At 34.9% G+C, this 14589-nt stretch overlaps 1 protein-coding gene across 7 annotated transcripts in view; it reads left to right on the top strand.

Annotated features, from left to right (window-relative positions):
- Positions 1 to 14589, top strand: part of LOC145683479 (uncharacterized) — a 292118-nt gene that overhangs the window by 186203 nt on the left and 91326 nt on the right. For all 7 annotated transcript variants that reach the window (XM_081754810.1, XM_081754814.1, XM_081754812.1 and 4 more), the window contains 2 exons: positions 1926 to 1967; positions 9015 to 9056. In XM_081754810.1, the coding sequence (XP_081610936.1) occupies positions 1926 to 1967; positions 9015 to 9056 (84 nt within the window). The remainder of the gene's footprint in view (positions 1 to 1925; positions 1968 to 9014; positions 9057 to 14589) is intronic.

Here is a 14589-nt window from a genome sequence, read left to right as displayed (position 1 = left end):
ATAATCAGTAGTTGAGTAGAATTTGTATTTGTGTTTTATATAGTTTTTTTTAAACGTTTTGTAAATTAATACAATAAAATTTTAAAATCTAGTTGATAACATGTATATAGTTCATAACAGATGGAATTTCAAAAACAATTATTAAATATATATATTAACAAGAAATTTGAAATCTGGTAAAAAAATAATTGGAAGCAATACTTCCAGTCAAAATTTAAAGGCATTTCATTCAAAAGTAGAAAATCTAATTAGGACGCAAATCTAAGATAATTGTATTGTAAGTTTTGACTCCTGGTGGGAGCTTGACTCCGTTGATCCAATATTATAGAGTAAATATCCAAGGAAGAACCACGATGCCGAAAAAGTGTTAAGTATCAATATATGCATGTCTAGCGAATTAGAAAGACACACTGCTGATATTTTTCTCGACTCCTAATATATATGAGGGAGTACCTTCGCATCTACCAACTCAATCCTGAATAGTGTGCCACACGTCCTAATTTAAAGTTGCTTCAGGTACAAATAACCATCTCTATTTTTATCTATTTAATAATATTACGTTATTTATCAACGATAGACAAACACGATCAAACATCTAGGTATATTTCATGAAAATATTTTTTTGGTTTAATTACGAACTGGATCATAGATACACCTAACATGAATTAAGATCAAATTCTATAAAGGCAACTTGGTGAATTTTGCTGCACTTTTGTTGCGTTTACCAGATGTAATTGAACAAGATTAAAGAATATCAAACCAGAAATAATATTTTTACTTGAGTGACAACGGTACGAACAGTACTAAGTAGTGAGTAGTATTCACTCAGTACATCAACATTTAGACTTTCTCTTACTTACATTCTCGATAATGCACTTATTTACAACTACTTTATACCAAATCGTTAATATTAAATTATAAATAGTTCATTATTTGAAAGAATTGTAGGTGTGTAAAAACATGTACTTGTCGTCTTTGTTCCATTAATTTTCCTACTTTCTTAAGTGATTATTAAGTTGAAATATGAGATATAATACAGCAAGGGCTGATTAGTTTGAAAAAATATCACTCCTTGGGTACAATAAAAATGTAACAAGTATCTCCCAATAAGATCATTTTATGATGTGATATATTCATGATATTTGTAGTTATAAACTCGAAAACTAAAATTAAATTTCCAGTAATATTTGTTCTTTTTCAGATTTTAATAATCGTTCTTCAGAAGCCAAACGTAGTATAAATAATAAATAATAAAATTTTCGGCACATTGCACTGTTGTGATCTGAAGATTTAAAATAAATAAATATGATTAGTCATCTAGGGATAATTCAAAAACTATTTGAATTCATGTTTAATTTTGAAAAGAAACGTGGATACAACACAATCTAGTGAACTTCAAATTTGTATAAAGGCAACTTGCTAAATTGAGTTGGTCTTTCGTTTTATTGACTACATGTAAATTAAGAAGATAAAGGAATACTTACACAGAATTAATATTCATGATTAACAGTCAACGAAATTAACACCACTGGGGTGTGATAATAATTCACTTGGCACAGACAATATTACAGTGTTATTTACCTTGTAAATACTCCGCTTATTTTCAACTATTTTATACAATTTCTCTAACAATTATATAAAATGAATTCCTTTTTTGAAAGAATTTTAGATATGTAAAAATGTGTCTTTCTGTTCTTTATTTCATTATTTTCGCTACTAAATTTTCAGCTTTCTCGATCGAAATTTAAGATATAATGTTAGAAAAGTATTTCGGTTTTTGGGGGATTTTTATTTCTTGAGAACAATAAAAATGTAATAAATATATTTTAATTAGTTGTCTCATTTTGTGATGCATTCATGATATTTAGTGTACTTTAAACTTAGAAAGTAAATTTACAACTTATGAAATTCTTCCTCTTTTTCAGTTTCTAATGTTCACGAAAAAAGAAATACTTCAGAAACCAAAGGTAATATTATACATAAATGATGACATTTTAAATTCGTCACAGTATTGTGGACTATAATTATTTTTATTTCGCATGTTTCAGTTTGCTGAAAGAGATTCGATAAAATGACTATTTTCGCACAGTAAAGGTCTGCACGGCCTCGGGCCAAGCGAGCGGGCCTAAGCCCCAGCCGACCCATATGCCGCATTTCGGCCTATAATCACCGTCTCCTTTAGCCTAACCGGCATAAGCGTGGGACGTAAAACTTAAAGATTTCATTTAATTTAATTTTGTATTGGATACCTATTTTGGATCTCTCCAGCCCCGCCCCTCCTACGAAGCTAAAAACAGAAGCTTCTCAGAGCATTGAGTAGCTATTTCGGACCCCCAGCCCTCGTCCCTCCTACGAAGCTAAGAACGGAAGCTTCTCATAGCATTGGGTAGCTATTTTGGACACCCAGCCCTCCTCCCTCCTACGAAACTAAGAACGGAAGCTTCTCATAACATTGGGTAGCTATTTTGGACTCCCTGTCCCTTCCTCTCCTTCGAAGGGCGTGAGCGATTTAGCCTTGGTCGTATTCCTACGGACATGCCTGTAGTTTATGAAGTGAAGCTGTGATATTCAATGATGCAACCTTCCCACCAGATTGTGAAATTTGTTCTTTGATTGAATTTGTTTTAGTTGCTAAGATGAATATCTTATTTTTTGATTTTTTTGAAAACGTAGGATGAGAAACGGTATATGTAGGTGCCCTCATAGAAGAAGCCCTGAGTGGTTAGCTTCAAAACGAATTCCCATAGAAAACTATGACTAGTAATCAAAATCACTTATGCAGAGAATCCAAAGTTAAAATTATGCGAACGAATTTGCTGCTTGCGATGAAGCCGTGATGAGATATTTTTTTCGAAACACATTCCTATCGCACGAAGAACTACAGCATCAACACCATCGAAATTTAGCATTGATTTTATTCCCATAGAGATGGCTGTATAAACAAGATGAAACACAACTTTACCAAGTCTTGATGTCAAATGTGTTGTGATGATGATGTCTGCATAGAAGTCGTGATGAGATACTTTTTCGAAACACATTCCCATAGAAAACGATGACTAGTATTCAAAGACATTTTTTGTCCTTTGATCGAAATGGTCTTAGATGCTAAGGGGAAAAGTTTCTATTTGACATAGTATTGTATACTTATATACTGATTGCGCCTTGAGTCCCCTGTACTGTAGTATCAATCGTTCGAAGCTTCTCATTTCAAATCACTATAATGCTTTCCAATGTTCAATGATCTCTCTCTCTCTCTTGCATCGAAAATCGAACCCGGATCCCCATGTAAGTAAACATGTGTAAATTAGTATTAAAATCACGAGAAACCATATATGCAGGTGCCGCATAGACATAAGGGTGAAACGTAGGCCTTGACGTGAGTGTCCATGGGAACAGGGTTTGGTATCAGACTGTATGAAATGTGTCCTTTCATCGAATTGGTCTTAGTTGCCAAGGTGAATATTGTATTTCATTATTTTTTTTGAAAACGTGGGGTGAGAAATCGTACATGCGGATGTTCTCATCAACTTTGAATATGAATTGGCCTTTGTTTTCACTAAGAACTGCAGCATCGAAATTTTAGCTCTGGTCTTATTCCCTCGGAGATGCCTGTGTAAACAAGATGAAACATGACTTTCCGAGATCTTGAATGAATAGTTTGTTATTTAGATTCCATTGAGCATGATCAAAGAACGGAAGCTTCGCAGCATTTCGTAGTGTTTTGACAACTGAAGATGAAAATTTGTATGCACTAGTCCCCCAGGGGGCTTGTGTTGCACGTGAGAAGTTATATATGAAGAATCACATCAACGAAACCTGTAATATTTATGATGATGATGGTAATGAAACCGTGATGAGGTATTTTTTCGAAATTCATTCCCATATAAAACGATGAGTAGTAATCAAAATCACTTATTGAGAGAATCCAAACATTTTTGCAGATAGGTCTAGTATGAAGTTACTTTAATCGAGCTTAGAAAGATGTATTAATGGTATATATAATCGAATTCCCTAATCCTGAACAGTGGTTTAAAACGTAAAAGAGGAAAATATGTTTTGCTTTCAACGGGAATCGAGCTTAGGACTACACCTGCGCTAACCACTAAAGGATCAAAATTTCAGCGGTAATCGATTAGCCTTGTGTCCATGTACTATAGTATATGATATTTATCGTTTGAAGCAATATAATGCTTTCAAGATTTCGACTCTCTCTTTTTCTCTCATCGAGAATCGAACCCGGACCCCTATGAAAGAAAAGATGTGTTAATGGGTATATGTATAATCGAACTCCCTAATACTGAACAAAGTGGTCTTAAACCGTAAATAACAAACATAGAAATAAAAATATACAGTGTCACATTATTACTTTTTTTTGGGGTGTGTGAAAGTCAATCACACAACTAACCTTGATTGTAGCAACGTTAACTTACGATTTAAATATTCTATGCACAAAATCCATTTTGGTGGGAAGTGGGATCGAATTTGGGACATCACGATCTCACGATCAAGAGTTGAATTAAGTTTCTCTCTGGTAGGATATAATCGTGGGACGTTCATCTTCCGGTGTTTGTGCACGGCATAGTCCATACAGAAGCTGGAAATGAACCAGGGACCGGAGCACCTGAGGTGAACGCTCTATCGCTGAGCTGTTGCACCCCCCCAAACCTAAAATGTAGCAGGTTCCTACAGCATGTGGTTTCCCGGAAAAATGAAGATCGGAATAAATTAAATAAATTCTTGCTGAAATGATTTCTCCTTACCTATTACCGATTTTGCTTTATGTTGATTAACGTTAAAATAAAAAATGATTTCTATCATTTTACAATTTGAAAAGATGATTAAGAGAGGTGGTACGATATAGGCTATTCTCGGAACGATGAATTGTTTTCTAAGAAACCAATTCTCGGTCTTACCGTTTTGCTCTATGAAACATTCGAAGTTGCAAACTTCGTCTCGGTATCTATTATCGCTTATGCTCAATAATAATCAGCGTTATAACCTGAAATAAGTTTTATTCCTTTCAATTTGAAGAAACAATTAAAGAGATGACATAATTTATTTTTGGGACGGTGAATTGTTTTCAAAGAAACCAGTTACCGATCTTACCATTTTGGGTCTTTGATCTGGAAGTATTCTCCAAAAACTTTTGTCATCTCGTCTCGTTGTGGAAATTAATATACAAAATGTATGCTTTAATTTCATCTGGAAGTTATCAGTATTCTTTTGCTTTACTCGAGAGAAAACTCAGGGGTACGATGTCGTCCAGCACAAATGTACTCATTTGGAGATCGAATCAGAGACCGTAATCACCAGAGATAAGCACACCGTGTCCCGTAAGATAGAGATGAAACCATTCAGTTTAACGTTCCACAAATATGCTTCTTACGCTAAAGACAAAGTTGGAAGAAATGGGAGAGCCCCGAGAAAACTCACGAGTACAGTGTGTGTGCAATACAAAGTCCACACAGTGCGAACTGTGCTAGAACCAAGGACCGCAAACACTAAGCCACCTTGCCCCTAAGTAAATGATAGTGGAATAAAATGTGCACTGCCCCAAAGCTTGACAACAGAACTATTTTATCACTCAAGTATGACAGATCTCCTGAATTTAACTTCTCAAATTTTCCATGCATTGCCATACTCAGTAAGTTGAAAGATGTGTCAAACTTTTCAGAAAGTCTGCAGGAAAAGGGTGCGGACAAGAAAATAGAGATAGCTATATTAAAGCAACTTTGCTCTCAATACTCACAATGCCAAAATTTGATCTAAAAGAAAAATCTGAATTTAAGATAACGTCCTTGATTGAATCAACAAATCGAACCCAGGACCACGTTCACCACAGGTCCGTGTCTACCCCTTCATGGACGTCTAGTAAAGCGAAAGGGCCAGAATAAGTAACGCTTTAGACGAGTGGTTAAGCTACACGTTTCATATAGCCTCGCTACTCAAAGAGATGCCAAATTAAAATTAACTTAACTCAGTCAATTCAAAAAAGAAGTTTCTCATTTCCTTTAATAGTTTTATAAGTGTCATCTCGTTTCATTTGCGCAGTTGTAGAGTGTTCACATTTGCTATTACAAAACATGGAATTCTATTCTGGATCAGGAAAAAAGTAGTTTGTGGTTATGCCTAAAGATTTCTCATCTTCAAGTTGATTTGAAATATACATTTTCGACTGAGTGTTACCCCACCGGAACCAAACTCATGATTTTAGAGTCGATACCCTACGGATGCTCATGTTCGTTAGAATTGATTTGTAGTGTCCCTTTCAGTACTGGTGGGTGAGCACTCTACAAATGGACGGAAGAAAAACGTACTTAACCAAGGACCAAACTAAAGATTCAGACAACAAAGATAAGCTAGCTTTATGTGTGGAATCTAATTCAAGAAAAGAAGTTTCTCGTTTCATTTAATAGTTTTATAAGTCTCGTCTCATTTCATTTACTTAGTTGTAGTGTTTTCGCATTTGCAGTTACAAAAAACTAATTCTATTCTCTTCTCTTTTTATTAGTGAATTCCCCATCAAGATATGTTCATAGCTAGTTAATTAGGATACTATTACTGTTAATATATATAGGGATTTATTTCTTGTTCTTTGACATTACGTAATGGAACAACTTTATTAGTATTTTATAGTTTAATATTATTTTGTATTATTATAATTCCAATGATTTTTAAAATTCTTGCTTAGGGTTGCCCACGAGTCTCGGATGTGTCTGTATCGTATCGAATTTGAGAATGTACTTGCCGAATGTCTTTTCTCTTTTCGTGTCGAGAAGTTTCTTTTATTGACAATACTAGTTCTTATTAGTATTTTGAGGCTTTCCTAGCAAGTGTTTCATTCCTCTGCATTTTGTTTCCACTTTCATATCTCGGTAGTTATTAGATAAGACATAAAATGTGAACGTGACTTAAAAACAACGATAGAGTAGGAACGCCGAAAGAAGCATTTAAAATAAGAAATAACCTATTTTGTGGATCTTTGAATAAGAAGTGAAGAAAAAACTCATAACATGTTTTATGTTAAGTATTGAAATTCTATAAAATAGACACATAAACGTTACACACGCACTCATGATGTTTGTACACCATAAAGTTCAATTGGCGGGAGCTGGGATTGAACCCGAATCCGTACATATTTGAAGTTATCTCGATATAAAACTTTATTCTCGTATCAAGTTGAACATGGTAATGGGAGTTTCCTTGGAGGATTATTTCGTACAATCATACCATTAGTAGAAAAAGGTACAATTCAAGTTCATTCCTGTTCTTCGTTTGCTATGATGGAAAGGTGTGTTCAAGGTCCGATCCAATTCCTTGGCATTCCGACTTTTCTCTAAGAAAATCTAATTACGACGCAAACATAAGATAATTGTATTGTAATTTTGGACTCCTGGTGGGAGCTTGACTCCATTGATTCAACATTATAATGTACATATCCACGAAAGAACCACGATACCTAAAAGTGCTAAGTGTCAGTATATGCATGTCTAGCGAATTAGAAAAACAAGACTACTGAAATTTCTCTCGGCTATTAATATATATGAGGGAGTATCTTCACATCTACCTACTCAATCCTGAATAGTGAGTCAGGCGTCTTAATTTAAAGTTGCTTCAGGTACAAATTATTATTTCTATTTTTATCTATTTATAATTATTTCGTTATTTATCAACGATAGACAAATATGATCAGTCATCTAGGGATATTTCATGAAAATATTTTTTTTGTTTAATTACAAACTGGATCGTAGATACACCTGACATGAATTAAGCTCAAATTAATATAAAGGCCAGCTGGGGAATTTTGCTGCACTTTTGTTGCGTTTACTGGATGTAATTGGACAAGAATAAGGAATATGTATCCAGAATTAATATTTTTACTTGGGTGACAATGATATAAACCGCACTGTGTAGTGAGTATAATTCACTTAGTACACCAAAATTTAGACTTTCTCTTACTTACATTCTCGATACTGCACTTATTTACAACTACTTTATACCAAATCGTTAATAGTAAATGATAAATAGTTCATTATTTTAAAGAATTGTAGATGTGTAAAAACATGTCCTTGTTGTATTTGTTCCATTAATTTTCCTACTTTCTTAAGTGATTATTAAGTTGAAATATGAGATATACTACAACAAAGGCTGATCAGTTGAAAAATTATTAATCCTTGGGTACAATAAAAATTGAACAATATCCCGCAATTAGCTCATTTCATGTTGTGATATTTTCATTATATTTATTGTTATAAATTCAAAAACTAAAATTAAATTTCCTGTAATATTTGCTCTCTTTCAGATTGTAATAACCATTCTCCAGAAGCCAAACATAGTATTGCACATAAATAATAAAATTTTCGGTACATTGCACTGTTGTGATCTGAACATTTAAAATAAATAAACATGATTAGTCATCTGTGGATAATTCAAAAACTATTTGAATTCATGTTTAATTTTGAAAAGAAACGTGGATACACCACAATCCAGTTAACTTCAAATTTGTATAAAGGCAACTTGCTGAATTGAGTTGGTCTTTCGTTTTATTGACTACATGTAAATTAAGAAGATAAAGTAATAATTACTCAGAATTAACATTCATGATTAACAGTCAACGAAATTAACACCACTGGGGTGTGATAATAATTCACTTGGCACAGACAATATAACAGTGTTATTTACCTTGTAAATTCTCCACTTATTTTCAACTGTTTTATACCATTTCTGTAACAATTATATAATAAGGAATTCCTTATTTGAAAGAGTTTTAGATATGTAAAAATGTGTCTTTCTGTTCTTTATTTCATTATTTTCGCTAATAAATTTTGAGCTTTTTAAGTTATAATGTTAGAAAATTATTTCGGTTTTGGGTGATTTTTATTTCTTGAGAACAATAAAAATGTAATAAATATATTTTAATTAGTTGCCTCATTTTGTGATGCATTCATGATATTTAGTGTACTTTAAACTTAGAAAGTAAATTTACAACTTATGAAATTCTTCCTCTTTTTCAGTTTCTAATGTTCACGAAAAAAGAAATACTTCAGAAACCAAAGGTAATATTATACATAAATGATGACATTTTAAATTCGTCACAGTATTGTGGATATTTTTATTTCGCATGTTTCAGTTTGCTTAAAGAGATTCGATAGAAGGACTATTTTCGCACAGTAAAGGTCTGCACGGCCTCGGGCCAAGCGAGCGGACCTAAGCCCCAGCCGACCCATATGCCGGACTTCGGCCTATAAGTGGTATATAACTTGGTGTCTTGGTAGGGCAATTAAGTATTAAATATACACACATATTTCGTCGGGTTTTAGGGCCTAACTTTGTAAACAAACTTTACAACATTTTTTGGACCGTTCTTTCTGGAGAACTTGTAAAGCACAACTGGCAAATTAAAAATTTAATTACTCTAAATAAAAATAGAGATTGGCGTTTATTATTAAGTTTCTGTAATTCAGTGTTTTGTTGGGCTCATTTGATTATCATATGAGCCAGGGCCGAGCTCGGGACTGAATACTAACATATATTTGGGACACGGGTCGGACCTTACATTATAAATTCGCCGACCGGGCTGGGTTCAGGCTAAAAATACCAGCCCGTGCAGATTTCTATCTCACAGTAAGAATAATAGAAAAAGAAATCATATAAATAATTAGAATGATAAAACGTGTTGCTGGTTTACTTAATGAATGTATTTATTTTAATGACCATATGAGGAGATGTTATTTATAGTATTTTGGCTGTTATATTTAAAGATTGCTCTGTAACTATCAAGAAATAAATGTTGTTCGAACCACATAAAAAATTAAGTTCACAAGATTTAATTGAAATATGTTCTGCGTATAAAACCGTATAATAAATGTATTAATGTGTTCTGTACAATAATGTAATGCAGAAAATACAAAAGCTCCATATTCCCTTATTTCTAATCATATTCTCGTGTTGCATTAACTTCAGTAGTAAAGTAAAATTCATGTTTGTAACTAAACTAGGTTAGGTAAATAAAATTTCCTTTAGAAATTGCATAAGTACATTACTAGTAACGTAAGACAGTTAACAATCGGAACGGGTGTAATTTCAAACATTCGGTCGAGATTTATATTAAATTTAGTACAATTTATGTGAAAACAAAAATGAAAACTATTCTCAAAATTGAATCTATCTAAAGTAGAATAATAAGGTAGAAAGTAACTTAAATGTAACGTGTGATTTCACAAAAATGTAAACCATCCTTGCTACTGGTTTTTCAATACTTGTATTTCCATTATAAGGGGCGAAGAATAGTATTGAATTTACAATTTAAAGTTAGCATACAGCCTGAGAATAATACATCAAACATTTAAAGTATAATTCGTTTAGAGCAAACCTATTCTTTGAAACATAGTATAATGTCGTTATTTAACTACATATTTTAAGGTTAACATCGCGATGTTTCTCAAATACGATTGACTTTATACAAATATTGCAGAAATGCCAAATATAACAAGACAGTATCAATGCAACATTTATAGAATTTAAGAACATCAAAATATTATTTAAAGAACGCAAAAGTATTAAAGCTGTACGGTTCGAAATTGTTAAGTCAAAAAAAAAAAAGATTAAAGAACGTAAATGAAACAAACATTATATATAATCACTCATGTGCAAAACTTAAGAATAATGCTTTCTGCAGGATTTATTGCACTCAGAGAATGGCGAAACAGCCATATATTATTGGAATGGGGAATTGCAAATGGATACAGTTCAAAAACACTGGAAAAGAACGCACAGGATGGGCAACAGAGACGAAAATGAATCGCCATGTGAAAATTCGGAAATAGACCAATGTGGTTTTCGAGGGTTAAGTGTAAGATACAGGACACCAATAGTGTGTGTGATCGCTCAGCACTGCAACACATTCAGCGCAATGTGATTGCATGCTTAGAATGAGATTATCAATAAGTGGCTGGGTTATGTTTTGCCATTCCTGTACAAGTGACTCCCGAAGCTCAAGAATGGATCTTGGTGCAATTTGACGACGTGCAATTCGCCTAGTTGGCATCTTCCACGCCTTTGTGGTGGACAAACACCGTGTGCGTTGGTTTTCTCGAGGTTCTCCCGTTTCCTCCAACTTTCTTCATTCCACCATTTAATTCATCTCTCATCATCACCATCTCCTTTAGCCTAACCGGCATAACTGTGGGACGTAAAACTCAAAAATTTCATTTCATTTCATTTTTGCATCTTCCACGCATTCTCGATGGGGTTCAAATCCGGTGAGCAACTGAGCCAATCGAATCGCCTAATATCCTGGTGCTCAAGGTACTCATCCACTATGGCAGGGCGATGGGGACGTGCGTTATCATCCATTAGAATGATCAGGAGCCACTGTGCTCCGAAACAGACGAACGTATTTGTCCAAGATGTGTTCCCGATACATTGCACCAGTGACGGTACCCTGTCGGAAGATATGCAGAGGTGTACAGGACCTCTAGATGATTCCACACCATACCATAATTTCTCCACCCATGTACTGGTCTACAGAAGTTGTGTTAGCTGGATGGAACCGTGTGCCTTGTTCTTTCGAGATGAACACACGTCGAGAATCAGTGGTGAGACTGAACCTGGATTCATCTGTGAACGGGACACTATGCCATTATTTCGGGGTACATGAATGATGTTTTCTGGACCAATTCAACCGTGCTCTCCTTTGCTGCTGGGTCAATGGAGCACAATTTGCTGGTCTCCTGACATACAAGTGTCCCTCAGGTATCATTCTGTACACTGTAAATCTTGACACTGACGTTCCTGTAGCAGCTGTATGGTCCCTAGAGAGATCTGAAGTGGTGCTGTGTCTGTTGCGCCTGGCAGTTAGACGTGAGTAACAATCTTCCTGGTCACTGGTGTCCCTTGGACGACCTTCGCCAATCCTTCGAGAGACGTTTTCACCCCATGTGGAATCGTCGCCAGATTCTAGAGATGATAGTTTTTTGGACACCCAATTTACAAGAAGTGTCCATCTGGTTCTGAACCCTCTCGAGTCGCCCGATGATTCTTCCACGCATAACATCATCAATATGGTCTCTTTGCACCATTCTCCTAAACGTACATTGGCACTATGTCAAGTAATGCAGCTGTAACTCACAACTCTCTAACATTTTGAACCCAAGTGCTTGAGTTTTGAAACAGCGCTCATCACCAACCATGGATTGTTAAGTTTTGTACATGAGTGTATATCTATCTATCTATCTATCTATCTATCTATCTATCTATCTATATATATATATATATATATATATATATATATATATATATATATATATATATATATATATATATAAGTAGATGTCCAGGCGGATAGCTGGATTTGACCTTTCAAGTTTAGGTCTCAACCTGGGTCCTAAACCGGTACTAAAACGGCCTAAACTAGTATGTTGCTATGCTCACGTTCTTCGACGCCTACCTGGTATAGAAACAAGATGAAAAATGCATTTTCCTCTTCTTCTTCGTCTTCTTGTCTTATATTGAATAGCTATTTTGGATCTCCCCAGCCCCGCCCCTCCTACGAAGCTAAGAATAGAAGCTTCTCAGACCATTGAGTAGCTATTTTGGACCGCCAGCCCTCGTCCCTCCTACGAAGCTAAGAACGGAAGCTTCTCATAGTATTGGGTAGCTATTTTGGATTCCCCGCCCCTGCCTTTCCTTCGAACAGCATAAGCGATTTAGCCTTGGTCGTATTCCTACGGAAATGCCTGTAGATTATGAACTGAAGCTGTGATATTCAATGATTTAAGCTTCCCACCAGATTGTATGAAATTTGTTCTTTTGTTGAATTTGTCTTAGTTGCTAAGATGAATATCTTATTTCTGGATTTTTTTTTGAAAACGTAGGATGAGAAACAGTATATGCAGGTGCCCTCATAGAAGAAGCGCTGAGTGGTTAGCTTCAAAACGAATTCCCATAGAAAACTATGACTAGTAATCAAAATCACTTATGCAGAGAATCCAAAGATAAAATTATGCCAACGAATTTGCTGCTTGCGATGAAGCCGTGATGAGATATTTTTTTGAAACACATTCCTATCGCACGAAAAACGACAGCATCAACAACATCGAAATTTAGCATTGATTGTATTCCCATAGAGATGTCTGTATAAAGAAGATGAAACACAACTTTCCCAAGTCTTGATGTCAAATGTGTTGTGATGATGATGTCTGTATAGAAGTCATGATGAGATATTTTTTTCGAAACACATTCCCATACAAAACGATGACTAGTATTCAAAGTCATTTTTTGTCCTTTGATCGAAATGGTCTTAGTTGGTAAGGTGAATATTGGATTTCATGATTTTTTTAAAAAAACGTGGGACGAGAAATCATTCATGCAGGTGTCCCCGATGACATTGAATATGAATTGGCCTTTTTTTCACGAAGAAATGCAGTATCGAAATTTTAGCTCTGGTCTTATTCCCTCGGAGATGCCTGTATAAACAAGATGAAACATGACTTTCCCTGGTCTTGAGTGAATAGTTTGTTATTTTGATTCCACTGGGCATGATATAAGAACGGAAGCTTCTCATAGCATTTCATAGTGTTTTGACAACTCAAGATGAACATTTGTACACACTAGTCCCCTAGGGCCTTGTGTTGCACGTAAAAGTGTTATTTGAAGAATCACATCAACGAAACCTATAATATTTATGATGATGTTGTCGGTAATGAAGCCGTGATGAGATATTTTTTCGAAATTCATTCCCACATAAAACGACGAGTAGTAATCAAAATCACTTCTGCAAAGAATCCAAAGTTCAAATTATGCCAACGAATTTGATGGTTGTGTTGAAGCAGTGATGAGTTGTTTTTCTAAACACGTTCCCATAGACAACGATGCTATGATTTGTATTCAAAGTCATTTTTGCAGATATGTCTAGTATGAAATTACTTTAATCGAGCTTAGGAAAGACGTATTAATGTTATGAATAATCGAATTCCCTAATGCTGAACAGTGGCTTAAAACGTAAAAAAGGAAAAAGGTAATCGATTAGCTTTGGGTCCATGTACTATAGTATATGGTATTTATCGTTCGAAGCAATATAGTGCTTTCAAGTGTTGGATGCTCTCTTTTTCTGTCATCGAGGTTTTATTAAACCGTAAATAACAAACACAGAAATAAAAATATACATCACATTATTACGTTTTTGGAGGGGAGTGAAAGTCAACCACACAACAAATCTTCACTGTAGCTTCGTTAGCTTACGATTTAAATATTCTGTGCACATAATCCATTTTATGGGAGCTGGGATCGAATTTAGTACTTCACGATCTAGAGTTGAATTAAGTTTCTTTCTGGTAGGATATAATCGTGGGACGTTCATCTCCCGATGTTTCTGCACGACAAAGTCCACACAACGTAAGCTGGAAACGAAACAGAGACCGAAGCACCTGCGGTGAGCGCTCTATCATTGCGCTACCGCACCCCCACAAACTTAAAATGTAGCAGGTTTCTACAGCACGTGGTTTCCCGGAAAAAGAAAGATCGGATAGAATTAAATAAATTCTTGCTGAAATGATTTCTCGTTATCTATTACCGATTTTGCTCTATGTT

Source organism: Thermobia domestica, chromosome 4, assembly GCF_964235325.1.
Source record: "Thermobia domestica chromosome 4, izTheDome1.hap1.1, whole genome shotgun sequence".
In the NCBI taxonomy this organism is placed as follows: Eukaryota; Metazoa; Arthropoda; class Insecta; order Zygentoma; family Lepismatidae; genus Thermobia; species Thermobia domestica.
Note: the sequence above shows the minus strand (reverse complement) of the source record. Positions and strands in the feature narration are given on the sequence as shown.